The 27,389-nt window shown below is 37.7% G+C and overlaps 1 protein-coding gene across 2 annotated transcripts; it reads right to left on the bottom strand.

Annotated features, from left to right (window-relative positions):
- Positions 1-5,956: 5,956 nt before the first annotated feature.
- On the bottom strand, positions 5,957-27,389 carry LY96 (lymphocyte antigen 96). Of its 2 annotated transcripts, XM_045849443.1 has the most exons (5): positions 27,228-27,389; positions 16,547-16,636; positions 12,206-12,334; positions 8,337-8,389; positions 5,957-7,433 (listed from the first exon to the last, which is right to left on the bottom strand). In XM_045849443.1, the coding sequence occupies exons 1-5, from the start codon at positions 27,337-27,339 to the stop codon at positions 7,335-7,337; spliced, it is 483 nt and encodes a 160-aa protein (XP_045705399.1). In that variant the 5' UTR covers positions 27,340-27,389; the 3' UTR covers positions 5,957-7,334. The 2 variants fall into 2 exon arrangements, with proteins under 2 accessions (XP_045705399.1, XP_045705400.1); XM_045849444.1 differs by lacking the exon at positions 16,547-16,636.

Raw genomic sequence — 27,389 nt, 5'->3', positions numbered from 1 at the left:
TGGGACAGGCCAGACCCTGGAGAATGACATGTGGAGCTGGCATGGCAGTGGAAGCAGCAGTGATTGGTGACAGTCAAAGGCACTGACCTAAAGAAAAGTCCTACATGGCCACAACCTGATTTTTATTCTAAAGCATTGAAAATTTCCATCTTTGAATAGCATAGTGTGGAAAGAAATCACGGAAAGGGAAGGGCAGGGTGCAGAAATAGCATTTGTGCGACACCTACTCCATTCTAAGTCTCTCATCTTACCTGAGTGCTGTACTTAGGTAAGTACAACTAACATGTTGGTATACTTATCTAAGAACATGTTGGTGCTTTTGTATAAAAGAGCAGAATTTTGAGTTAGTCCACATATCAAATTCTGTTTGTTTGACTAAAAGGTATAATACCAGTGCCCCTTTCTTTTTCTAAATTAATTTTAAAATTGTATTTCTAGATCATTTAAAATATTTAAATAATTTCAGATTAAATAGTTTCAAATTACAGAAAAACTGCAAGAATAATTAAACTCTCATCTACCTAGATTAACCAATTTTTAACATTTTGCTACATTTGCTTTATAATTCTCCCTCTTCCTATGTGTATATGTGAACATATATAAAATATATTTATGTGCATATATTTTATTTATTCTAAAATATTCAAGATATGTAGATTTCATACACCATGCCCCTTTTCCCCTTATAAACAAGGATATTCTCTTACCTAACCACAGTACAGTTATTAAATTTGAGACATTTGATAAGAAATTTGAATTTAATCTATAGTCCACATTTCATCTCATTAACTGACCTAATAATTTCCTTAATAAGCAGTTTTTGTCTGGGCCAGGATCCAATCCAGGACCACTTTAGTATACTGTTTAGCACTATATTCTACATCCATATTATATCCTATACTATAGATCCTATAGAAAAATTGGTTGCTAAATTACAGTGTAGCCAAACAGTAGAAATTTATGCAGCCATTTTAAAAATGAGATATATCTCTATGTACTAACTTGGAAGTATTTCCCAAATTCAAATTAAAAACAATATATAGTAACTTCAGATTAAGAAATGTACATTTGTATAAAAATAGCATATATAAGATGATATACATGTGACACAAAAGTCTGAAAATTCACACACCAAACTGTTGGTTTTGGGAGAGCGGTACCGAAAAAGAAACAAGAGGGAATGTCACTTGTGGCTCCATGCACTTGTGCACCGTGTCAGATTGTTACAATGAAATGCATTATTTTTTATTTAAGAGGCAAAAATTTTTTTTTATCTAAGGAGAATTTCTAATTTTATTTTTTTTTAATTTTTTAATTATATTTTATTGTTTATACTATTACAGTTGTCCCAATTTTCCCCCCTTTGCCCCCTCCACCCAGCCCCCAACTCCCTCAGGCAATCCCCACACCATTGTCCCATGGATCATGCATGTTTTCTTTGGCTACTCTAGTCTCCATGCTGTACTTTACATCCCCATGACTGATAATTTCTAATTTAAAAAAGAAAAAAGAATTTTAAATTACAGAACTGCTCCACAGACCCTTCTACCTGTTATTTTTTTTAACTTGTCAATACCCTTTGAAGAACTATTTCAAATTAAAAATAGCAAAAGAAAATACATTATCTAAAATTTTCCAATTGTGTTCATCTTAAAGTATTATCAGGACAAGTTTATGTTAATGTAGCTCTGTGGGAGGACTTGCAAGATTGACCTGAACCTTCTGGCCTCAAGGGACCAATCTCAGAAGAGCCATGTCCTCAGCATCCTCTGGCTTTGTGAATCTGGGCCTTCTGGCTCATTTAAAAATTGGCCACCTCAGTTCTCTATGCAAAACAGCAATCCATGACAATCTCTTAGCCTCAGCTGCCCAGGGTCACACAATTAAACCATTATGATCATGATTGATCTTTTCTTTCCTTTTATCTTTTTTTAACACTTTAAAATATTTTATTGTTTAGGCTATTACAGTTGTCCCACCTTTCCTCCCTTTGCCCCTGTCCACCCAGCCCACCCCACACTTCCACAGTCAGTCTCCTCACTATTGCCCATGTCCATGGGTCCTTCTTTGACTAATCCCTTCACTTTCCTTCAATCAGACCCCCCCACACACACCCCTCCCACTTATAGCTGTCAATCTGTTCACTGATTCTACGCCTCTGGTTCTCTTTTGCTCTTTTCTTAATCCCTAAAAAAAATCAGTGTGAGGGAACTGACCATTTCCACAATCCACAGGGTTTTCCATGCATGATATGCTTATGATGCTGCTGAAAACTAATCAGAATAAAAGAAATGCTATTTTTAGGATTGCTTTAAATTATGTTTGTAGGGGAAATTTCTAAAAACAATTATAGTTACTCACTAGAGAGGAGACAAGAAAAAGAACAAAGGATGTGAATTTAAAATAACTTCAGAAAGATAGCATAATGTAATAGCTGCAAATTACTTCATAACTTCACAAATGAAATTTACTCTTCCACGGACAACATGGAAATCACCGGGAACAACTCTTATAAAGCTCAACCGAGGAATCATTAAAAAGTGAAACCAATTATTTAAACAGAGCAGAGAGAAACTGAAAGGAGAAATATGAGGTCTTGACATAGTTCAGGTGTAAGGGAAAATTCTGCTCCATTAACTTTTGTTTTCTTAATAGTGGGGCATATGGGATGAATTGAGATCTGAGATTCACTCAGCCAGTTAGGATACTATAAAATACAGTGAAGTAATTTAAAGAGCAATTATGCTAAAGCCCTAAAACAACTCCAAGAGAAAGAACACAAGGACAATATATAAGGGATATTTTTACAAGTCATTAACTCTTTATGAACAATGATAGGCCAGTAATAAACAAGAATTAAAAGTGATGCTGATATTTATAAAATTGTCTTTTACTAAAAGGTGTATTTTTTTAGATTTTACTTCTTTATTTTTAGAGAGAGGGGAAGGGAGGGAGAAAGGGAGAGAGAGAAACATTCCCTCTCTCTGTTGTGTGGGAGATACATGGATCGGTTTTTTCTTACATGCCTCCAAATGGGGACCTGGCACACAACCCAGGCATGTGCCCCAGCTGAGAATCAAACAGGCAGCCTTTTGGTTCACAGGCCAGCACTCAATCCATTGAGTCACACCAGCCTGGGCTATAAAGTTGTCTTTAATTAGGGTTGTTAATGGAAAGGTGCTATCTAGTTCTCAGATATAGTCAGGAGTCAGTTTGGACCATTCCGACCAGGGCAAGATAAAAGGTCCTGGGTCCTCGAGGCCCCAGAGCAGTCCTAGATGAGACAGAAATGAGCTGCTGTCTGATTTAAGTCACTGCACATAGGGTCTTTAGCCCAAGAGCCAAACTTGTATCCAAACTAATGCTGATGAAGTCTGATTGAGCTGAAAGAAAATTGAGGGGTTTTGTTTCATTGTGTTTTGTTTTTTTACCATCAAAACTGAAGATAATGCCCCCAGAATGTGGTGATCATCAAGATATTACAATCCAGTCAGCTGGCCTTCCTCTTCCTAGAGGAAGACTTTGCACCTCTGCAAAGTCATCACCCACACTGTAAGAAAGCACTGTCAATAAAATCAAGGTGGCTCTTTGGTATCCATAAATCAAACTAAAAGACAGCAAATGAGATAATATATATAAATGTATGTGTGTATGTATGTTATAAATGCCTCACTTTTCCTTTAAAATTAGCTTCTCTTTCATTCTAAGCCTGGTTCCCCTTATGGTTATGAGATGGATGACTGTCAGCAGAAATGGAATCAACATCCCCCCTCATTTACATACAGTGAGACAGCCAAGGAATTTTAGTCCTTTGCTGCAGTCTGATTGAGCCAGCTTCACTCATGTGTCCAACATGAACCAGTAAAATCCCCTGGGGAATACCCCACTACCTTACACTGGCTGATCTAGCCAATCAGGGTTGGCCCCTGGAGCTGGGGATGTGGCATATACCAAAACAAAATCAGGGAACAGGAAGTGTCTGGTGACCCACCCCACAACTCTTGAACTCCCTTGGAGTTTAAGGGTTCAAAAGCAGTGGAATTGGTTATCAGATACCAAGTACATAAAAATATATGAAGCATATCAAGTATTTACAGCAAGTATATAAAAAGCTCAAGGTACCTTTTCATGCAAGGGAGGATCTTAAAGATTTGTGGAGGGCGTTTTAGGGAAAGCTGTGCTGTGAGCCTCATCTCCAAACCCCACCCCTTGAGGGGTGAAACAGAGGTGGGAAAGGACCTTCACATCTACCTCAATCTGAGAGAGGAGAGATTTCACAGGGCTTAATATGTGACCCCCATATTTGGGAGGCACACAGTTGGAATTCATGCTTGGGAAATGCAGAGGGCTCTCTATTGGTGACATCAAATCCCAGATGAGCCCTGACTGGTGTGGCTCATTGGACTGAGTGCTGGCCTGCAATCCAAGGGTTCACTGGTTCGATTCCCAGTCAGAGCACATGCCTGGGTTGTGGGCCAGGTCCCCAGTAGGGAGCACATGAGAGGCAACCACACATTGATATTTCTTGCCCTCTTTCTCCCTCCCTTGCTCTCTAAAAAAGAATGAATAATCTTTTTAAAAAATCACAGATGAGTTCCACATTGCTAGATTTAAAGAACAACACTTAGTCTTCTTCATCTTATTTAACTTAGCATATCAAAACAGTTGAAACAATTTCTTCACCTGCTTCCACTAGACCAACATTCCAGGTTTCCCTCCAGCTTCCATGGTCACTCCTCTCCTGCTGGTTCCTCTTAAATCCCCAACCTCTTGGTGACAAAAGCAGTCCAGGGTTCAGTCCTTAGACCTCCCATTTCCTCTACCTACACTCCTTCTCTCTGTATTTTGACAGTTTTCTAATATTTATCTCCAGCCCAAAACTCTCTCCTGAACTTCAGACTCATTTATCCACTGCCCTTGCAAAATCTCCACTTAAATGTCTAATATACATCTCAAAATCGATGTCCTCAAAAAAGTAATAAACAAGGATTAAAAGTGATGTCTGATGTTTGTGAAATTGTCTTTTTTTAAAGCTGTATTTTAAAAACCAATTCCCTCCTGACTTCTTGTCTCAAATATCAGCAACTCCATCTTTCCATTCGCTCAAGAAAAAAAAAATTGGAATCATCCCTGATTCCTCACTTTGTTCCATATCTTACATCCAACCCACAGGCAGAAGTAGTTTTGCAGTTGTCTGTAAAATATATCCTGCAGAGATCACTTCTCACCATCTTCTCTATTATCTTTTACCTGGCTTACTTGAAAACCCTCCCAACTTTCTCCTTCCTTTTCTACCTAAATTCCTGCAAAAAGTCTTTTTTTTTTTTCCCTTCCCCAAGCAGATGGTTGCCAGCATAAGCCTTTTAAAAATGCAAGCTGTCATCCTCCTGCATGGAACCTTCCAGTGGCTTTCCATCTCATTCAGAGCAACAGCTAAAGACCTAACAATAGCCTATCAAACCTTACAGCACATGCCTATCCACCCCCCCCAACACACACACTGTTCTGACCTTATGTCCCCTCACTCATTTCACTTGAACAGTGCCCTGTTCCTCCTCAAACACACCAGACACACTCTGACCCCAGGACCTTGACACAAACTGCTCTCCCAACATGCAATACCTTTGCTCCCAGAGCCACGTGGCTTTGCTCACTTAACTCATTCAAATATCCCCTTACTGGGAAGGCCTTTCCTAACCCCCTATTTAAAAGAGCGATCAGCACCTTCTCCCATTCTCTACCCTCTTACCCTGCTATATTGCTTTTCATATCATATAGCATGTTTGCTTCTAAAGTACTAATACCATTTATTTGGGTTTTTTTCAGTCCCTTCCCATAAAAATATAAGCTCCATAAAGGCAGGGATTTTTAAATATTGGTTGTTAAATTCTGTATATCTGGCATCTAGAACAGGGCCTGACATACAGCAGATACTCAATAAATATTAGTAGAATGATTGCATGAATATTTTGCTTTCTATAATTTTGTATTGTTTGGATATTTTACAAGAAGGAAATGCTCATTTATCCATTCGACAAATATGGATTCAGTACAAATCAAGCCAGTTTCTGTACTGGGTGCTGGATCAAGAGTGCTGAGCAAAACTGGACTACGCTGACTGGGCTCATGGAGCTTAGTCCAATAGATAATTGAAATAAGAACAAAATAAGTGCTAGGTGCTGTAAGGAAGGGATACAGGTCTACAAAAGCACATCCCCAAAGAAAGCTGGCCCTGCCTGGGTGAGATAGAGGTGGAGAAAAAGGGCCTGGGGAACCAAGAGGGCCACAGGAGGCTGGCAGCAAGGCTCTGCATTATATGACTTCTCTACGATTTTCCTCAGGATGGCCTCTTCCCTGTATCAAAGTGTATGAAGTGAACCCCGCACTACCTGCTGATAATTCCCTAAGTAGCACCAGAGCCAAGATAAAGACCCACATGCATTACAGAGGCGCAGGGGTGAGTGTGGCATAGAGTGGAGGAGTGGAGTTGAGGCAGAGGGAACCATGTGGACAAAGGTTCTGGAATGGGAGGGACAATGGCACATTCTGGAACACAGACAGCAAGGAGAAGGTGATGAGAGAAGCAACTGGAAAGGGAAAGGATGGGCAAGGCCTGGCAGGTCCTCACGAAGATTCCAACTTTATCCCAAAATGAATCAAAAGCCCCAGGAAGAGCCTTGTTAGTTTTTGTTTTGTTTTGTTCCATTTGCCTTGTAGTGACATGACTAGACCTGTATTTTGAAAGCAGTATTGATACTGCCTTTTTGAAGAATATATTACCTGAGGCACCTGACCAGGTACAGGGAGATCAGTCAGGAGGAAACACAGGTAACCTGCCCCAGAGTAGAGGCAGGAAATGGAGAAAAGTTGACCAATGGGAGAGATTACATTACCTGTGTGTTATGGGTAGACTTGTCCTCCCAAAATTCTTATGCTGCAGTCCTAACTGCCAGTACCTCAGATGTGACTGGATTTAGAGACAGGATCTTTAGAGAGGTGACTAAGGTCATACAGATGGGCCCTAATCTAATATGACTGGTGTCCTTATGAGAAGAGGCAATTAAGACATATACTCGCATACAGGGAGACCATGTGAAGACACAGGGAGAAGATTATAATCTAAAGAGAGAAGCCTCAGAAGGAACCAAATCCACCTGCACTGGTTTCAGGTTCTTGGCCACCAGAGCTGTGAGAAAATAAATTTCTATTGTTCAGGCCACCCATTGCATGGTATTTGTTATGGCAGCCTTAGCAAACTAACACACTGTGCAAAAATAAAAAAATATTAAGTGAAGAATGAAATCTTGGAATAATAAAAATAAACTAGATTTATCCTAATTGATATCAGGGTAGTGTATGATGGTAAAATTCAAACAAAAGAGCATTTCTTCAGTATTCCCTGCGATGGCTTCCACAACAAATCTGTATCGTCCCTAAAATGAGGAATAAGAAACACAAGTAATATAAAATGTTAGATGCTTCTACTTTGCAAGACTTCTATAAACATTTTTCTTACTAGGAAAGAATCATTTAAATTGGATGGGTTATCATTTCCTCAGTTTTTTAGTGAGATGAAATTTTGTATGTCTAAATTCAGCAAACATTTATTTCCTAATTATGAGCATGTTTAACAATTTTTTGAGACTAACCTATGAGATTTCCAAACATTAGATATAAATTGTAAACAAAATCAGTTAAGAATATGGATTAAGTTTATTTTTAGTCACCAAAAGTGAAATGTGCAAAATTTCATTGCTAAGTATCTAATGCAAACATCTAAAGTCACATGGTTATTACTAATGGAGACAGAGTTCTAGGCAGCAGCTATACCATGCATTTGCCCCAAAATCATTCAACATATTAATAATGAACATTTGTATTACTTTTTAGTCATGTATGTTACAGAAGAAACATGAAATTAAAACGAACTTTCTTTCATGTAACTTTGTTATATTTCCACATTTTTTAGAACAGGAGTCCCCAACCTCTGGGCCGTGGACCAGTATGTGTCCAAGCCTGTTAGGAACTGGGCTGTGCAGCAGGTGGTGAGCTTGAATGTAATGCTCTTGAATTGTCCTGAAACCATTTTCCACCACCACCCCATCCATGGAAAAATTGTCTTCCATGAAACTGGTCCCTGGTACCAAAAAGTTCAGGGACCGCTGCTTTAGAAAGAAATGGAAAAATATCCCAAACCAAATAAAAGTAGCAAAAAAATCTTGAATATCTTAATTTTAAGTCACAATTTTTAAGAGTTGAGAATTATTTATTCAAATTCTTCACATATCTGTTAGCACCAAAGATTAAGAAAGTACAAAATGACTCTTGGACAATACCTTAGAGAATAGTATCCCCTTGAAGGAGAATGGCACTGATGTATTCACAGTCTCTGCAAACAAAACACAAAAACGTCTTGGTCATCACTAAGTGACTTCTTTTTTGGTAGCATGGCTGCACCTTTGACACTTTACTACTGGCAGCTGCAGTCCCAAACAAAATTGTAAAGAAATAATAGGTCTTACACCCTAGCTCCCATTGTCCTGGGGTTCTACTGCCACTGCAAGCTTCTCTCAGGACCAGCATTAGGAGATGCAAACTTTAAGGCCTCGAAGTGAATAAGTGATACACAGGCAAGTGCTAATATGCTTCATCCCAAGTTATATATATGCATATGTAATATTGCTGCTCCTTTAGCAGGGTATAATAGGAAGGAAAGTTATTTTAAAAGTAGATATGTATGATACTTACTAATTTAATTCCCAAACTTTAAAGGGTCAATGTTTCTTAAATCAAAATGTCCTGAGCTCTGAGCCTATATAGTTGGCCGCCAGATGAACATGTTTATTTGAACCTTCTAAAATTACCTGCATCTCAACATGCCCAAATCATAACTCATTATGTTTAAAAATATGCTTTTTGCACATATCATTTCAATAATGGCACATCTATCCACCCTGTCACTGACCTTCAACTGGTTCTTGATTTACCTAATCTTTGTCTGCCACGTCAATTCAGTCAGCATGTTTTGCCTGTCCTGTCTCCCAATATGCTCTCCTGGTCTCCTCCCCTTGATTCCAGGTCCACCATCTTTGTTCAGCTCTCATGGCCTCTCACCATCTCTCAGCTGCTCTTCCTTCCACCCACGTGTCCTGCCAGCCAATCCCCTCTGCCTTCTATATGGACACTTGCTATCTGCAGAAATGGACATCTCTGTGGGGCATCCCTAACCACTGATGACAAGCTGCAGACCAGTGTTTTGCACATGGTTTACATGCCTGTTCCTGCCCCCCTGTTCTGGGCTCATCTTCAGCAATTCCCTACAAGCACATTCTGCTCCAGCTATAAAAAAAAGCTACTCTCCAAATAAGCCACATCCTTTCTCGGCTAGGTGTGTCTGCATATACTCTTTCCTCTCCAGGGAACATCCTTCCTCCTTGCTCTCTTATTCAAGACTCAAACAAAATACTCTCTGAAGCTTTATCTGAGTTTTTCTATCACAGTAAATTGATAACTACATATATAGTTAAAACTAAGAGCATATAAATTTGATTAGCTTTTATGACATTTTGTTGTCATTTTTGTTCCCATGACTGTCTTCCCCAGAACAGAGAGACCTGAAGATGGAGACCCTATCGTGCAACTTTGGATCACAGGGTCTAAATCATGACCTGTTCAAATTAGGTTCAACAGATGTTGTGGAAGGGAAGGAGGGAAGGAAGGAAGAAGCAGGCAGGCTGGGTTCAGTCTGACATATGTGAGATCTCTAGAAGGTGAAACTTTAAAAATTCAAATAAAATGTCACATAATCCCCAAAGATTATGTGAAATCATCGTGAACAATTGTTTAAAAAAACAGTAATATGCCAAGAGGATTTGTTTCCATAGAGGAAGCATGGCACAGTAGAAAAGTAGGCCTTAAGAGTCCGGAGGCTGCTCAGTTACTAGTTTTCTGAATGACCTTGGGCACAGTTCTGAACCACTCAGTCATTGGTTTCCTCACTTGTAAAAATGCCAGAACTAGAAAATCAGGACCAAAAAAAAAAAGGAATCAACATGAATATTTATTATTTAATAACATCATTCTTAAATTCTTACTCTGAGCACTATTTTATACACAAGCTCTAATTAATCCTTGAAACCATGTAAAATCAGTTTCACTGTGCCCATTTTACAGATGAGGAAAATGAGGTGACTGTGACCCAAGGCAGACTGCTAGTAGGTGGGAAAGCTGGGACACTGACTCAGGTCTGTGAAACTCTGAGCCCAGATTCACCAGCAAAGTCAATTCCATGACTTGCATGTGATTGGGGGTGGCAGATAAAGTAGAGAAATGGACAGATGATGGCTGAGAGACACACAGCAAGCACACTGATTTACTTAAAAACTATTTCCTTTTTTAAAAGATTTTATTTATTATTTTTAGAGAGAGAAGAAGGGAGGGAGAAAGAGAGGGAGAGAAATGATTGGTTGCTTCTTGCATGCCCTAACCAGGGACCTATCCTGCAACCCATGCATGTGCCCCAACTGTGAATCAAACCAGTGAACTTTTGGTTTGTGGGATGACACCAAATCTACTGAATCATACCAGTCAGGGCAAAAAAACTATTTTCTTGGAGACTGCTAGCAGTTGTACAATCATATAATCAAACTGATGTCCTTTTCAAAGTAAGTATAAGCCCTTTCTGTTATAAATCTTTATATTACTCTAATTCCATTAATTCCCTATAATTATTTTTTAGTTTTGGTGCCACCTATACCTAGTATATACTATGTTGCTAAATTTAACATATGCATGTAAACTACCTGAAGTTGTTTTTTTAAACAAGGTGGGTACAGCTTAATGATAAATAATTATATGAGAAAATATTCAACTTCAATAGTAATAAAAATGTTAATAAAAAATTAAGTCTAAGTTTTTTCTAATAAAGTTTTTAAAAAACTTCTTATCCGCCCTGGCTGGCATAGCTCAGTGGATTGAGTGCGGGCTGTGAACCAAAGCATCACAGGTTCAATTCCCAGTCAGGGCACATGCCTGGGTTGCAGGCCATGGCCCCCATACCTTGATGTTTCTCTCTCTCTCTCTTTCTCCCTCCCTTCCCTCTCTAAAAATAAGTAAATAAAATATTTTAAAAAAAAAACAAAGAAAACTTCTTATCCTTTTAAACAATAATACCCAATGTTAACAAGACAGGGATTAATCTACTATACTTACACTTTGTTGGTGGTACAATATATAAATTGGTATAATCCTTTAGAAAAGCAATTTGGTCTTATGTGAATAAAAGCACAGTTCTACTAAAACTATTTAAACTTAAAAATCTCTCTGGGAGCTGCTATACAATTCCTTCTTTTAAATATGGGAATATTCAAATCTAAAATGTGAGAAAAATTACATATAGAAATATATTAATTATAGTATTATTTATAACAGTACAAATACCAGAAGGACACTAATGTCCAATAGGAGAACAGTTAAATGAACCAGGACATAACACATTAAGGGACAGCTTTCACTGTAAAATATTCATAGTCTGATTTTTGAATCACATGGATGTGGTTATTTAGCCAAAAAATTAAATAAATTGTTTTAATTGTAGTCAAGTATACTTACAATTACATAAATAATATGCATAAAAGGAAATACTCCAAAATGACTTTAGAAATATGACTCGGTGACTTCTTTAGTTTATAATTTCTAATTTTGGTAATGTGACAGCATGATATTTATAATGCTTTAAACTATTTAAACTATTTAGTAGTTTAAAAATTATTAAGAAAAAATTCATGAGTTTTCAATAAGTGACCTTAAGGTCTTAAACTCTAAAATTTTATGATTCTGTGAAAAATTCCGGGGTGGAAAAAAAAGGAGAAAGACATGGAAGAAACCAATGTAGCAGTATAGTAAAATCTAGTGAGTTTCAATGAAAAATATAAGTGTAATGTTTAGAAAAAGAGATTCATAACCAAGGATAAATGCACAATATTAATTTGAAGAAGATAAAAATTTTAATAGCCCTTCAAACACACTCAAGGAACTCAGTAACATAATTGTAAAATGCCATTTAAACAGCTAAAAGTAAAAACTTTGAATGGAAATAAAGAATTATTATCAGAAAAGAAACTTCATACTTTCAGTGTATTTAATTCCTATAACAGTCTCATAAAGTATTATATTCTAGTCTGAGAGCAATCAATTACATGCTTACCTCCTTTTAGAGCTCTGCAAAATGAATACTCATCATCAGATCCTCGGCAAATAACTTCTTTGCGCATTGGGAACTCCAAGGTATTAAAAGATAAATACAGATTGAAATACAACTTTTTAATGTCTCTTCCTTAAAAAGAAAAAAAATCCCATTACTCTCTCATATAAGAGATTATTTTATAAATAATAATTAATATTTATTATATACATACAATGTACCCTGTGTTTTTCCAACATTATTTCATTCAATTATCACAACTACCCATAATGTGAGTATTGTGATCTTAGTTCTGGAGTTGTGGAAACTGAGGTTTTGAGAGGATAACTAGTTTTGAGGATAGACTGTAATCAAGGAGAATACTCCATTATAACAATTATGTACTATGACTAAAAATAGAGGGACCTATTTAAAAAAAAAGCTATCAAATGAAGATATAAAATTTTCTGATCTTGTTGCAGTTTTGCTAGGAAGTTCAAAGAAAGAAAAGGAATTCATGATAATCAACTCATGCCCACTTTTTAGTAGCTTTGGTGACAGATTTTTTGGAGAACAAAATTAAATCTTTTGATTAAAACTTGGGTGATGAGCTACTTATTATAGCTTCATGATCACCATATTCCCAATTAACATGAAAAAACACAGTAAACATTGTATTTGGCTCAATTCTTATAAGTTACTCAGTTTGCCCAAGTAGAAAGCATGTACAATCTTTTTTATAATGAAAATAATTTATTATAACCACCACCTCATTGAAAATATTTTCCCAATAAGGTCACTAAAACTCACTGTGTAGCCATAACCAAAGGAAAAGTTTTGTACCTTTAACTTGGACTTGGCCGTGTGTAACAGAACTGTCAACTCCTTCCTTAAAACTCTCCATTTGGTGTTGTTGCCCCCACTCTATTCTGCTTGTCTTTCAATCTTTCTGACTTCTCCTCACTCTGTTCATTTACTCCTCTTTATTAAGGTTCTATCCTCAGTTCTCCTCAATAGCATTTATTCTGCAAAGTCTCTCTGGTTTTAAGTGCCACATAGGATGCTAACTCCCAAAATGTCATCTTTGGTCTCAACCTTCCTCCTGAGTACTGTCTCATATATGCATTCAATATCTCTATTCAGATGTTGCTCATTAGCTCACCCTACAAATCCTATATTGATTTCCTCATCTTTATCCACAAATCAGCATGAGAATTCCCAACCTCAATAAACCTTACTAATCTTCATTTCATCCTCATTTCCATGGTCTTAATGCAGGCCCTCATTACTCTGAGCCCAAAAGACAACAAAACTCCCTAATTTGTCTCCAGTCCAGTTGTCTACTTAGATGGTAAAGTATAAAGAACATAACGGGGTCTGCTTCAAACAGTGGTTCATGGTTCATTCCACGGACTTTAGCCTGAACCTCTCAAAAACCATAGACGTGAGCAGAAGTTGAAGAGCTGGTTTTATGGGAAATTCCTTAGACACGGGAATCAGCAGTACTGCTGAGGTGTCCAAAGACAAGGTAGGACAAGGGACCTTCTTCCATTTCTACATGGAATACAGTATGTTCCTGGTCTTCAATGACTCCCAGAAAGTGCTGTTTACATCTTGAGAAGCTTCTTGCCCTTGGACACCACTGTGGTCATGTCAGCCACATGAAAGGTGGTTAATGTGAGGTATACTCTCATGGTTCAGCAGGCTAGGGATATTCATGTGCATGTTGGGATGAGAGACAAGAAACTGGTGGCTGCAGTGTGAGAACTGTTTTTTTTTTAAAGATTTTATTTATTTATTTTTAGAGAGAGGAAGGCAGGGAGAAAGAAAGGGAGAGAAATATCAATGTGTGGTTGCCACATGAGCGCTCCCTACTGGAGACCTGGCCCGCAACCCAGGTACATGCCCTGACTGGGAATTGAACCCGCAATCCTCTGGTTCACAGTCCATCGCTCAATCAACTGAGCCACACCATCCAGGGCAGAGAACACTGTTTTTGACCTCACCTAAGAAAACTCCAGGAACTACCAGAAATAATTTTCAAGGAGACTTATGGTCCAGCTTTTTTTGTGAATCAGTTAGTGTTATACATATAATTTACTAGCAAGGTTATAAAGTCTCAAAATAAATAATCTCCATTCCAACCTATTTTTGATTCAATTTGTACTTATAGCTCTTACTGAACAGAAGTAGAGATAGCACATAAAAATAAGTTGATTTCTATAATGTGGCCCCACATTTTTCACAGAAATTCTAGCATATTCTAGATAAACTCATGTCATAATTGCAGAGCTCTATAAAAACATAACTGAATAACTATTTTCTTACTAAATTAAGATAATGCGATACAAATGTCATACTTAGTAAATGATTAAGTTACCCGTGGTGGCCACAGAGATGCACTACTCAAACTTTCCTTCCAAAGAACCTGCTGGAATGAAAGTAGTTGGCAGACAGCCCCGAGCTGTTGCACTTTTGTATCCTTCTTACCCAGAGGCCAGCCCCCTACAGGTTGCTCCTCTAATGACTGAGCACTGATAAGGACACTAGAGCCAGCCTATTCCTTCCTGCCTGTCATGGGACACTTATGATAGGCAATCTTTGCTCTAAGGCTCCCCATTGACCTGGCTGAGAGGATCTCAAGGATACATTTTGGTCTGATGACAATCTTACCAAATTCTCCTTCCTTCCCTCTCTCATTTCAAAAGCATCAGATCTGTACCTCAGTCTGAACCCTCTCCTTGCCTACTTGGGCCTCCTCTTCCCTTCATTGTTCATCAGCAGTTTCTCCAGATAAATCTATTATATGTTTAATTCCTTCTTGTCATCTGCTTTTCAGAGAACCCTGAGTGATACCATATTGTATTATTATTACTTGGGTCTGGAAGGATACAACTTGCTTCCTGTGAGTAAGTACAAGGGGTTTGCATGAAAATTAGGTCATTCATAATGTCAGTAATCACTTCTGCCAAACATCTAGGGGTAAAGCACACCACATAGACCAGAAAACAAAACCTAAGAGAGAGAAATTGTAGAGCCTTAGCCAGAATTTTAGAAAAAAAAATTACTTCTTAACCTTGGCAAATGAATAGAGTTGATTGTTCTTTGCTCTGCACTATCATCAAGCATCACTACAGTCACTTCACTTACCATGCCATGTTTTTTACAGGTCTGTCCCTCCAATTGCACTGAGAGATTCTTGAAGGTCAAGAGAATGTCTTATTTATCTATGAGTTCTTGGTATCAATCACAATACTTGAAATAGACTATGCATTTTTTAAGAATAAATGAATGCAGAAACAAAGTACCCAAATACAAGTAGAACAATTAAATTCGGAAATATTGAAACATGAATTTTGTCTATTATTTCTGGGTTCTCAGCTACCTCTTTTCTTGTAAAATGGAAAACTAAAATCAGGGGTGGGGGGAATCTTTATTTAAACTTACTTATGTGAAAGCACTTTGTAAAGTATATGCTCCAAATATGAGCTATACTATAAATGATGATGAAAACAATAATGCAGATGATGAGAGCTGAACTTTCCTGGGATCCTAGGATTTACATACAACAAAGCTAACTGGTATGAGAGGATAAAAGGTTTATTTGTTTTCCCAAACACTCAGGTCCAGCCCAGTGTATCACCAACACCCAACTAAAATCATGGAGAGGAAAAACAAGACAACACAAAATAAAAACGTTGTCTTTTTTTATCCCCAAATCATCCTTTTTAAGGTCATTTTTAGAAAAATATGTCCTGCCTTGCTCATACACAGATCTTTAACTAGTGGAAATCCAACTTTACTTATCATCTGAATAGATAATGGCTAACAAAGGATATACCCATTAGATTGTTAGAAGTCTCAAATTATTCCCACTTTATCCCCATGCCATTATGTAGTCCCCTCCCCATTAGTGTGAGCATAGTGACTTGTTTCTAACAAATAGGTCAAGCAAAATTGGTGGAATGACTCTTCCATGACTAAGCTACATAAGATGGTGACTTCTATCTTGTTAGCTGACTGTCCCCTTTGCTGGCTTTGATGAGGCAACAAGCTAAGTTGAAAAGGCCCATATCACAAGGAACTGAGAGCTGGCCAACAGCCAGACTGGAAGTGAATAACTGTCAATAATCATGTGAAAACTGAAGTGGATCCTTCCCTGTTTGAGCCTTCAGAAGAGATCCCAGTCCTGGCAGACAGCTTGATTGCAACCTTGTGGGAGATCCTGAAACAGACACAGCGAAGCCGTGCCTAGACTACTGACACACAAAGACTTTGAATACATGTACATTTGGAACACAATTATTTGTCATTGATATTTTTGAACCTTTTAACTGATCTACAAAAACAAAACTTTGAACTTACTTGGAATGAAGAAAAGATGCAAATATCCATTGCTTCCCTTTAATGTTATACAGGGTTCAGGCATTAATGAAATAGGATATTTCATGTTATCTAAATGGAATAAATATAATATCAATAAATTATTCCCAGTAAGTAAAGTATTAGGAAATTCAGCCTCCAAATGATGCCTTTAGCATTAAAATTATATAATGATAAAAGTTGAAGGTGGTTAAAAATATCTCCCTCTGCAGAGGAATGTCAGCAGGATGGCAGAGTAGGAAGTCCAAGACACTTCTTCCCCCCATATTCAAATTCAGCAACAATTCATGAATAAATCCTCTTTGTGAGAAGTCAGAAACTAATTGAGAGTTTCCTGAGTACCAGAAGAAATCAAATCCAGACTTACTGAAGTTGGTATGGAGATTTAGGATGCCCTCCTAAAAGAAACCCTGTGCCTGGCACAGCAAAGTCAGAAAAAAATCCCCTCATCTCCAGCTTGACTCAGGAAGGAAGATGTTGGTTCATGCATCCAAACCTTCAAATTTTCCAAAGGGGATCCCCAAAGGACTGAAGAAATAAAAAGTCAGGACAGATCTTAAACTAGTATGGACACTACATGAGTAATCAAAATTTCCCAACAAAGAAAAGCCCAGGACCAGATGACTTCACAGGTGAATTCTGCTAAACACTTAAATAAGAATTAGCACCAATACTTCTCAAACTCTTCAAAAAAAATGAAAAAGAGGAAGTATTTCCCAACTCATTTCATGAGCCCAGAATTACACTGATACCAAAGCCAGACAAAGACACCACAAGAAAATAAAGCTACTGACTAATATCCCAGATAAATATAGATGCAAAAATCATCAACAAAATACTAGCAAGCTGAATTCAACAACACATTAAAAGGATCATGATCACATGGGATGTATTCTTCTGATGCAAGAATGTTTCAAAAAATGAAAATCAATCAATGTGATACACCACATTAACAGAATGAAGGATAAAAATTACATGATCATCTCCCAGCACCCATTTGTGATAAAAATGTTCAGCAAAGTTGGAATAGAGAGAACATACCTCAATATAATAAAGGCCATATATGACAAACCCACAGCCAACATCATACTCAATGGGAAAAACTACAAGTACTCCCCTTAAGATGGGAACAAGGCAGGAATGTCCGTTTTCACCTCTCTTATTCAACATAGTACTGGAAGTCCTAGCCACAGCAATGAGATAAGAAGAAATAAAAGGCATCCAAATTGGAAAGAAAGAAGTAAAACTGTAATCATTTTCAGATGACATGACACTGTATACAGAGAACCCTAAAGGTTCCACCAAAAAACCACTTGAACTAATAAATGAATTCAGTTAAGTAGCAGGATACAAAATTAATATCCAGAAATCAGTTGTATTTTATATGCCAATAATAAAATACCAGAAAAGGAAATTAAGAAAAAAATCCCAGCTCTTACTGGTGTGGCTCAGTTCATTGGGCATTGTCCCACAAAGCAAAAGGTCTCTGCTTCTATCCTGGGCATTTATCTGGGTTGTGGGTTGGGTTTCCAGGTGGGGTGCGTATGAGAGGCAACTAATCGATGTTTTCTCTTACATCGATGTTTCTCTCCCTTTCTTTCTCCCTTCCTTCCCCTTTCTCTAAAAATACATAAGTAAAATATTTGAAAAAAAAAAAGAAAACAATCCAATTCACAATTGTTTCAAAAAGAATAAAATACCTAGGAATAAATTTAACCAAGGATGTAAAAGACCTGTACTTGGAAAATTATAAGACACTGAAGAAAAAAACAGAAGAAGATACAAATAAGTGGAAGCATATTCTGTGTTCATGGGCAGGAAAAATCAACATCCTTAAAATGCCCTACTTACCAAAGCAATCTACAGATTCAATACAGTTCCAATCAAGATACCAATGGTGTATTTCAAAGAACTAAGACAAATATTCCAAATATTTATATGGAATCACAAAAAAAATCCCTGTGTAATAGTTATCTTGAGAAAGAAGAACAAAGTTGGAGGAATCATGCTACCTAATATCAAACTATACTACAAGGCCATAGTAATCAAAACAACATGGTACTGGCATAAAAACAGACACAATGGAACAGAATAGAGAGCCCAGAAATAAACCCACACCTTTATAGCCAATTAATATTAGACAAAGGAGGCAAAACCATAAATGGGCTAAAAATTAAACTAGACCACCTTCTTACATTACACACAAGAATAAGCTCAGAATGGATTAAAGACTTAAATTTAAATGTTAGATTTGAAACCATAAAAATCCCAGAAGAAAACATAGGCAGTAAAATCTTGGGCATTTCTCATAGCAACATATTTTCTGATTTATCTCCTCAGGCAAGGGAAACCAAAGAGAAAATAAACAAACAGGATTACATCAAACTAAAAAGTTTTTGCACAGCACAGGAAGTCATCAACAGAATAAAAAGATAACCCACTGAATGGGAGAACATATTTGATGAAACATCTGATAAGGAACTAATATCCAAAATTCATAAAGAACTTTTAAAACTAAACACCAAAAAAAATATATAGTCCAATTAAAAACGAGCAAAGGACCTGAATAGGCACTTCTCCCAAGAGGACATACAGATGGCCAAAAGACATATGAAAAGATGCTTAACTTCAATAGCCATCACGCAAATTAAAAGCACAATGAGATATTACCTCACAACTCTCAGAATGGCCATCATCAATAAATCAACAAACAAGTATTGGCAAAGATGTGGAGAAAGGGGAACCCTTGTGCACTGTTGGTGGAAATGCAGATTGACACAGCCATTGTGGAAAGCAGTATGGAGTTACCTCAAAAAATTAAAAAGGGAACTGCTCTTTTGGCCCAGCAATTCCACTTCTGGGAATTTATCCAAAGAAAACTGAAACCCTAATTTGAAAGAATATATGCTCCCGTATGTTCACTGCAGCATTACTTACAATCACCAAGATATGGAAGCAGCTCAAGTGTCCATGAGTAGAAGAGTAGACAAAACAGCTACAGTGCATTTACACAATAGAATATTACCCACCTGTGAAAAGGAAACAATTTACCCTTTGCAACAGCATAGATGGACCTAGAGAACTTTATGCTAAATGAAATAAGCCAGTCGGGCCCTGGCTGGTGTCACTCAGTGGATTGAGCACGGGCTGTGAACCAAAGGGTCGCCAGTTCAATTCCCAGTCAGGGCACATGCCCAGGATGCAGGCCAGGTCCCCAGTACAGAGCATGGGAGAGGCAACCACACATTGATATTTTCTCTCCTTCTCTTCCCCTCTCTCTACACATGAATAAATAAAATCTTAAAAAAGAAGAAAAGAAATAAGCCAGCCACAGAAAGACAAATACCGCATGATTTCACTCATATGTGGAATCTAATGAACAAACTAAACTAACAAGCAGAACAGAGACAGACTCATAGAAAGAGCAGGCTGACAGCTTTGAAGGTGGGAGAAGGCTGGGTGGTAGAGGGATTGAGCAAAAAGGAAAAAAAAAGAGAAGAATTCATGGACATGGACAACAGAGTGGTGATAGCAGGAGGGAGGAGGATGGGTGAAGGTGGAAGAGAGAATATAGGGAGAATAATGATAATGGAAAAAATACAATAAAATAAATAAAAATTACCCTGACCAGTGTAGCTCAGTTGGTTGGGCAGTATCCCCCAAAGTAAAAGGTTACTGGTTTGGTTCCCCGTTAGGGCACATGCCTTGGTTGTGGTTTGGTTCCAGGTCTGAATGCATGCAGGATGCAACTGATCAATGATTCTCTCCCACATAGCTGTTTCTCTCCTTCTCTTTCTCCCTTCCTTGCCCTCTCTCTAGAGATAAATAAATAAAATCTAAAATAAATAAATAATTAAAATTTAAAAATAACCCCCTCAAAATTACATGATTATCTCAATAGATGCAGAAAAAGTATATGACAAAATTCAACACTCTGCTTTGGGAAAAACTCTCAACAAACTAGGATTAGAGGAAATGGCCTCAACATAATAAAGGCCATAGCTAAATATCATATTCAAGATTGAAAAACTGAAACTTTTTTCTCTAAGATCAGCAACAAGCCAAGGATACCTACTCTCAACATAGTATTGAAAGTCCTAGTTGGATCAATCAGGCAAGAAAAATACATAAAAGACATCTAAATCAGAAAGGAAAAAGTATAATTTTCCTGTTTGCAGACAACATAATTTTATATAGAGAAAAACCTTAAGATTGTATTTTAGAAAAACAAACTATTACAACTAACCAACAAATTTAATAAAATTGCAGGACAAAGAATCAACATACAAAAATTAGTTGCATTTCTATACACTAACAATGAGCTACCTAAAAGGAAATTAGGAAAACCCCATTTACAATAGCAGCAAAAGAGTAAAATACCTAGGATTAAACATAACAAAGGAGGTAAAAAACTTGTATCCTGAAAATTATAGAACGGTGATGAAAGAAATTAAATAAGACACAAATGGAAAGACATTTCCTGTTGACTGGAAGACTCAGTATTGTTTAAATGTGCATATTACCCAAAGCAATCTACAAATTCAATACATTCCTTGTCAAAATCCCAATGGCATTTTTACAGAAATATTTTTTTAAAAACTTTAAAATTCATATGGGGCCCTGGCTGGCATAGCTCAGTGGATTGAGAGCGGGCTGCGAACCAAAGTGTCGCAGGTTCGATTCCCAGTCAGGGTACATGCCTGGGTTGCAGGCCATGACCCCCAGCAACCACACATTGGTGTTTCTCTCTCTCTCTCTTTCTCCCTCTCTTCCCTCCCTAAAAAATATTTTAAAAAATCATATGGAACCACAAATGACCACAAAGGGCCAAATTAATCCTGAGAAAAAAGAAAAAAATCTAGAGGCATTACACTTCCTGACTTCAAACTATATTACAAAGCTACAGAAATCAAAACAATATGGTATAGTACAGACAGGCATATAAACCAATGGCAGTGATCCCAGAAATAAAAACCATGCATATATTGTCGAGTGGATTTTGACAGGGAGCCAAGAATGCACAATGAGAGAATAGTCTCTTCAACAAATGGTGCTGGGAAAACTGTATATCCACATGCAAAATAATGAAGCTGGATCCTTAACTTACACCATACACAAAAATCAATTCGCATTAAAGACCTAAATGTAAGATTCAAAACTGTAAAAATCCTAAAAGAAAACTTATGGGGAAAGCATCAAGACATTGATCTTGACAATGCTTTTATGACTATGACACCAAAAGCATAGGCATCAAAAACAAACAAGTGGAATTACATCAAATTAAAAACTCCTCAGGGTTTCCATCCAAGATGGAGGTAGATACACCTCCATCCCATATCTAACTACGCATATCTAACTACGTACCTACATAAGTAGTTTCCTTGCACAGCCAAAAGAAGGATAACAACCAATTTAAAAACAAAAAGCAACCAGAACTGCCAGAAAATTGAACAGTATGGAAGTCTGACAACCAAGGAGTTAAAGAAGAAACATACATTTAGACTGGTAAGAGAGGTAGAGATAGGCAGGTGGGGTGAAAACAACATGCAACAAGGCAGCTGGCAGACCAGGCAGATGAAATGGCGAGTGGCAAACTGGGCTGTCTCACATTTACGTGCAGATAAACTGGTAGGAACAACCGGGGAATGACACAGATTGCATAACACAAGGTTCCAATGTGGGGGGGGGAAGCCTCAAAACCTATGGCTGTAAAAACCTGTGGGAGTTTCAGTGGAAGGAGAAGCTTCCAATATTACAGAAGTGTTCACTGGGGGGCCAAGGAGATCCTAGAACATACACAAGCTCACCCACCCAGGAATCAGCTCCAGAAGGGCACAATCTGCTTGTTGGTAGCGGGGGAAGTGACTGAAAGCAGGTTAAGAGCCAACCAAGAGGCAATGTTCCCTCTCTGACCATCCCCCCCATATATAGTGCCACAATAAAACAACGTAGGTTGCCCAGCCCAGTGAATACCTAAGGCTCTGCCCCTTACAACATATACAACATAACAGGTACACCAGGACAAAGAAATATGGCCCAAGTGAAAGAACAGATGAAAACTCCAGAAAAAGATTTAAGCAATAAGGAGATAGCAAACCTATCAGACGCAGAGTTCAAAACACTGGTAATCAGGATGCTCACAGAATTGGTCGAATATGGTTACAAATTAGAGGAAAAAATGAAGGATGAAAAGTGAAATAAAGGAAAATGTACAGGGAACCAACAGTGACGGGAAGGACACTGGGACTCAAATCAATGGTTTGGAGCAGAAGGAAGAAATAAACATTCAACTGGAACAGAATGAAGAAACAAGAATTCAAAAGAATGAGGAGAGGCTTAGGAATCCCTGGGACAACTTTAAACATTCCAACATTCAAATCACAGAGGTGCCAGAAGGAGAAGAGGAAGAGCAAGAAATGGAAAACTTACTTAAAAAAAACAATGAAAGAGAACTTTCCCAATGTGGTGAAGGAAATAGACATGCAAGTCCAGGAAGCACAGTCTGAAAGAAGTTGGATTCAAGGAAGCGCTAAACAAGAGACAGCATAATTAAATTACCCAAGAGTAACGATAAGGAAAGAATCTTAAAAGCAGCAAGAGAAAAGGAGACAGTTATCTACAAAGGAATTCCCATAAGACTATCAGCTGATTTCTCAAAGAAATATTGCAGGCAAGAAGGGGCTGGAAAGAAGTATTCAAAGTCATGAAAGGCAAGGACTTACATCCAAGAATACTCTATCCAACAAAGCTATCATTCAGAATGGAAGGGCAGATAAAGTGCTTCCCAGATAAGGTCAGGTTAAAGGAGTTCACCATCAATAAGACCATATTGTATGAAATGTTAAAGGGACTTATCTAAGAAAAAGAATATCAAAACTATGAACAGTAAAATGACAACAAAGTCACAACTATCAACAACTGAACCTCAAAACAAAATGCACTAAGCAAACAACTAGGACAGGAACAGAAACTCAGGAATGGAGATCACATAAAGGGTTACCAGTGGAGAGGAGGCAAGGGGAGACAATGGGAAAAGGGACAGGGAATAAGAAGCATAAATGATAGGTACGAAATAAAGAGAGGGAGCTTAAGAGTAGTATAGGAAATGGAGAAGCCAAAGAATTTATATCTATGACCCACTGACATGAACTGGGGGAAGGGGAATGCTGGAGAGAGGAGGATGCAGGGCAGAGAGGTGTAAAGAGGAGAAAGAAAATGGGACGACTGTGATAGCACAATCAATAAAATATACTTAACTAAAATGGAGTGTAAGGTGGTCTGTTGGGGTACCAACCCACCGTCTTCTTAGATGACTATTTGAATAAAGTTCCCATAAAGATTCAAAAATAAAAATAAAATAAAAACTCTTGCACAGCAAAAGAAACAATCAACAGAGTGAAAAGTTAACCTATGAAATGGGAGGAATTAGCCCTGGCTGGCGTAGCTCAGTGGATTGAGCTCAGGCTGCGAACCAAAGCATCGCAGGTTCCATTCCCAGTCAGGGCACATGTCTGGGTTGCGGGCCAGGTCCCCAGTGGGGACCACATGAGAGGCAACCACACATTGATGTTTCTCTCTCTCTCTCTCTTTCTCCCTCCCTTACCGTCTCTAAAAATAAATAAATAAAATATTTTTTAAAAATTAAAAAAAAAAGAAATGGGAGGAATTATTTGCAAATCATATATCTGATAAAAGGTTAATATCCAAAATATATAAGGAATTCCAACAATTCAATTATAAAAAAAAAAGCAAAAACAAAAACCTCATCACCTGTTTTAAAATGGGATAAGGACTTGAGTGGCCATTTCTCCAAAGAAGAGATGCAAGTGACCAACAGGTATATTAAAAAATGCTCAAAATCACTAAGCATCAGGGTGATACAAATCAAAACCACAATGAGATGTCACCTACCTGTCAGGATGGTTATTACTTTTTAAAAAAAGTGTTGGCAAGGATGTGGAAAATTGGAACACTTATATACTGTTATTCAGAATGCAAAAATGGTGCTACCAATCATAGAAAACAGTTGAGATTCCAATGAAAAAGTGAAATGCCATATGATCCACCCATGCCACTTCTGAGTAATTATCCAAAAGAATTAAAATAAGGATCTCAAAGAGATACTAGCACTCCCATGTTCATTTCAACATTATTCATAACAGCCAAGGTATAGAAACAACCTAAACATCCATTGATAGGTGAATAGATAAAGCAAAGGTGGTACATACATACAGTGAAATACTATTCAGCCTTTAAAAAGGAAATTTTAAAATTTGCTACAACATGAATGAATCTTGAGGACATTATGTTAAAGGAAATAAGTTACATAAAGACACATACAATATGATTCTACTTATCTGCAGTATCTAAAACAGTCAAATTCATAGAATCAAAGAGTGGAACGGGCCCTGGCTGGGTGGTTAGGTTGGTTGGAGCATCGCCAGTATATCAAAAGGTTGCAGGTTCGTTCCCCTTCCTCTCTCTCTCTCAAATCAATTTTTTTAATATATTCATAGATGAGGAGTTTTAAAAAAATAGTGTAATGGTGGCGGCCAGGGGCTATTAGGAAGGGAAATGGAGAGTCACTCATCAACAGGTATAAAGTGTTAATCAAGCACAAGGAAGGAATAAGCTGTAGGAATCTGCTGTGAGACATTGTATCTATTGTCAACAATAATGTACTGTACATTTAAAATTTTAAGAGAGTATATGTTATGTAAAATGCTCTTGCTACAATAAAGTAAAATTTAAGATGCTGGACAAGTAAAAAAAATCTCCCCATAATGTAGTATTTTAATGTCTTTATGTTGTTAAGGTGGAGGTTGAAGGTATTTAATTACTTTGACCTATGTGTGAGGGGAAAAACATTCCCCAAGACATATTTTTATAAAATTACCTCCTTCATTTTGGGACTTCTTAACCAGTGTGGATTGTCTGAGGTGGAGAAGGGAGGGGTGTGGAGTTGGGGGTGGTGGCTGACAAGCTTGTTGTAACACACACACACACACACACACACACACACACACACCCCTGCTTGTCTCTCAGTCCTGCCATCCATGGGGCAGCAGGGAGGGACCATGGGATCTCTCAGCAGTAGAGTGAAAGAGGCAACATCTTCCCACAAAAATCAAAAGACAAATCAAATCATTGTTACTAAGTGCTTAAAAACTAGTTATAATATGAAGTGTTACTAATAAAGGTTTTCTCAAACTTATCACAGAGAAGGTAGCATAATTAACATGTGGGGCAAGTGGACTGAGAAGCCTTCTTGGAAGCGTGCAATGGCACTGATCTTGTAAAACAAAGAAAGTCCAGAGCCAAGTTGAGAGGGAATTCAGCTTGTTTTAACACCTGTCAATTATGTTAATTCCCTGGAAGTAACTTTATGTCAGCATTTGCTAGAGTGTTTCTCACAGATACTCAACACACATTCAAAAATAAAATAAAATAAATAGGTTTCTAAATTGCAAAACTTCTCAGACCTCAATGTATACTCGTAATTGTCCACAAAATGATTAAACCATAAATCCCTTTTCCCAAAAGAATCTCAAAGAACTAATATTTGGGGAAGACTCCCTTTCTACCTTTCTGATATCACCAGTGGGCAGAAAAGCCATCTAACCAACCCATGGTGAGCAACGAAGTGGAAAGCACTAAAGAAAAACAGTGATGAAGTCCTGAAGCTGTGCTTTCAGAGAAGGGAAAGGGAGTGGGGAGCAGTGATCCAAATAGTTAATAGCATTAGGGTATGGCTGATATTTTTAAAAAGTAATGAAGACTGTTTCTGTGTGGATCTGTGCTAAAAATTTTATCTCACAGCAATTCTTGTAAAATAGGTTCTAAAGTCACTTTCATTTTACAAATTAAAAAGCTGGGGCACAGACAGGCTAAGTATTTTGCTCAAGGTCATAGAGCCAGTAAATGACAAAACCAGGCTTACATCCAAATTAAGAGCCTCGAGTATCTGTTATATGCCAATACTGTGCTAAAAAAAGTAATAATAATACAGCTTAGAGCAGTGACTTTCAACCTTTTTCATCCCATGGCACACATGAATTACTAAAATTCTGTGGCATGCCAAAAAATATTATATTTTTGACCAAAATATAGGTATAATTTTGATTCATTTATACCAGAAGGAAGGCTATTGCTGTGTTGGCTGTCGTCATTTTCTTATTTGACAGTCTAAGGGAAAAGAGGTCAGGGCCACTGAATAAACAGTCAGGTATTGCATGTTTTAAAAATTCTTGTAGCACACTGGTTGAAAATCGCTGGCTTAGAGTAATAATTAATTATAGAAGTCAGCTAGGACTGTTTGTTCTTCTCAAGAAGAAACAGTCTTGGGACTGAGGCAAAGCTCAGAAGCAGAGAGTTCTGCCGAAACTGGGAGGAATGTGAAACTGGGTTGAAGGTGGGGAAAGCTGACCACAGGGAACAACAAAAGCACATGGAGATTAAGTACAACAGTTTAGAGACTGGTGAGGTCTGCAAAGGATCATCAAGAAAAGCCACATAAGGAACTCACCAGCCATCACTCTTGCTGCTAGCAGCAGCTAGATAACCCGATCATTTCCTGTGTTTCCACCACAGTAAAATGAGGTTCTTGTGAAAACGCAGCCTCAAAATACTTGACACTGCAACTGCTTGTTGCTGGTGCACTTACCGCAGTAGCTATACCAAACACTCGCATCAGAGGAGTTGCAGATCCAGTGTTGCTCTCTGGGTTCAGTAAATGTGGAAGAAAGCAGGGTGGAAAAGAACATAAGTGGGAACATGATTTAATATCTCTAAAACTTCACAAATACAAGGAGAATCAGTAACTCGT

Source organism: Phyllostomus hastatus, unplaced genomic scaffold (genome assembly GCF_019186645.2).
Source record: "Phyllostomus hastatus isolate PE091 unplaced genomic scaffold, TTU_PhHast_1.1 phas_contig_65, whole genome shotgun sequence".
Classification (NCBI taxonomy): Eukaryota; Metazoa; Chordata; class Mammalia; order Chiroptera; family Phyllostomidae; genus Phyllostomus; species Phyllostomus hastatus.
The sequence above is the reverse complement of the archived record's forward strand: the minus strand, read 5'-3'. Positions and strand labels throughout refer to the sequence as shown.

Bases quoted from the DNA above. Each gene is read 5' to 3' on its own strand.
- LY96 (XM_045849443.1), bottom strand. From the start codon at position 27,339: ATGTTCCCACTTATGTTCTTTTCCACCCTGCTTTCTTCCACATTTACT. The intron at 8,390-12,205 runs GTAAGCATGTAA...TTTTGTTTGCAG, and splicing joins TTGCAGAGCTCTAAAAGGAG to AGACTGTGAATACATCAGTG. The intron at 7,434-8,336 runs GTATTGTCCAAG...TCCTCATTTTAG, and splicing joins AGGGGATACTATTCTCTAAG to GGACGATACAGATTTGTTGT.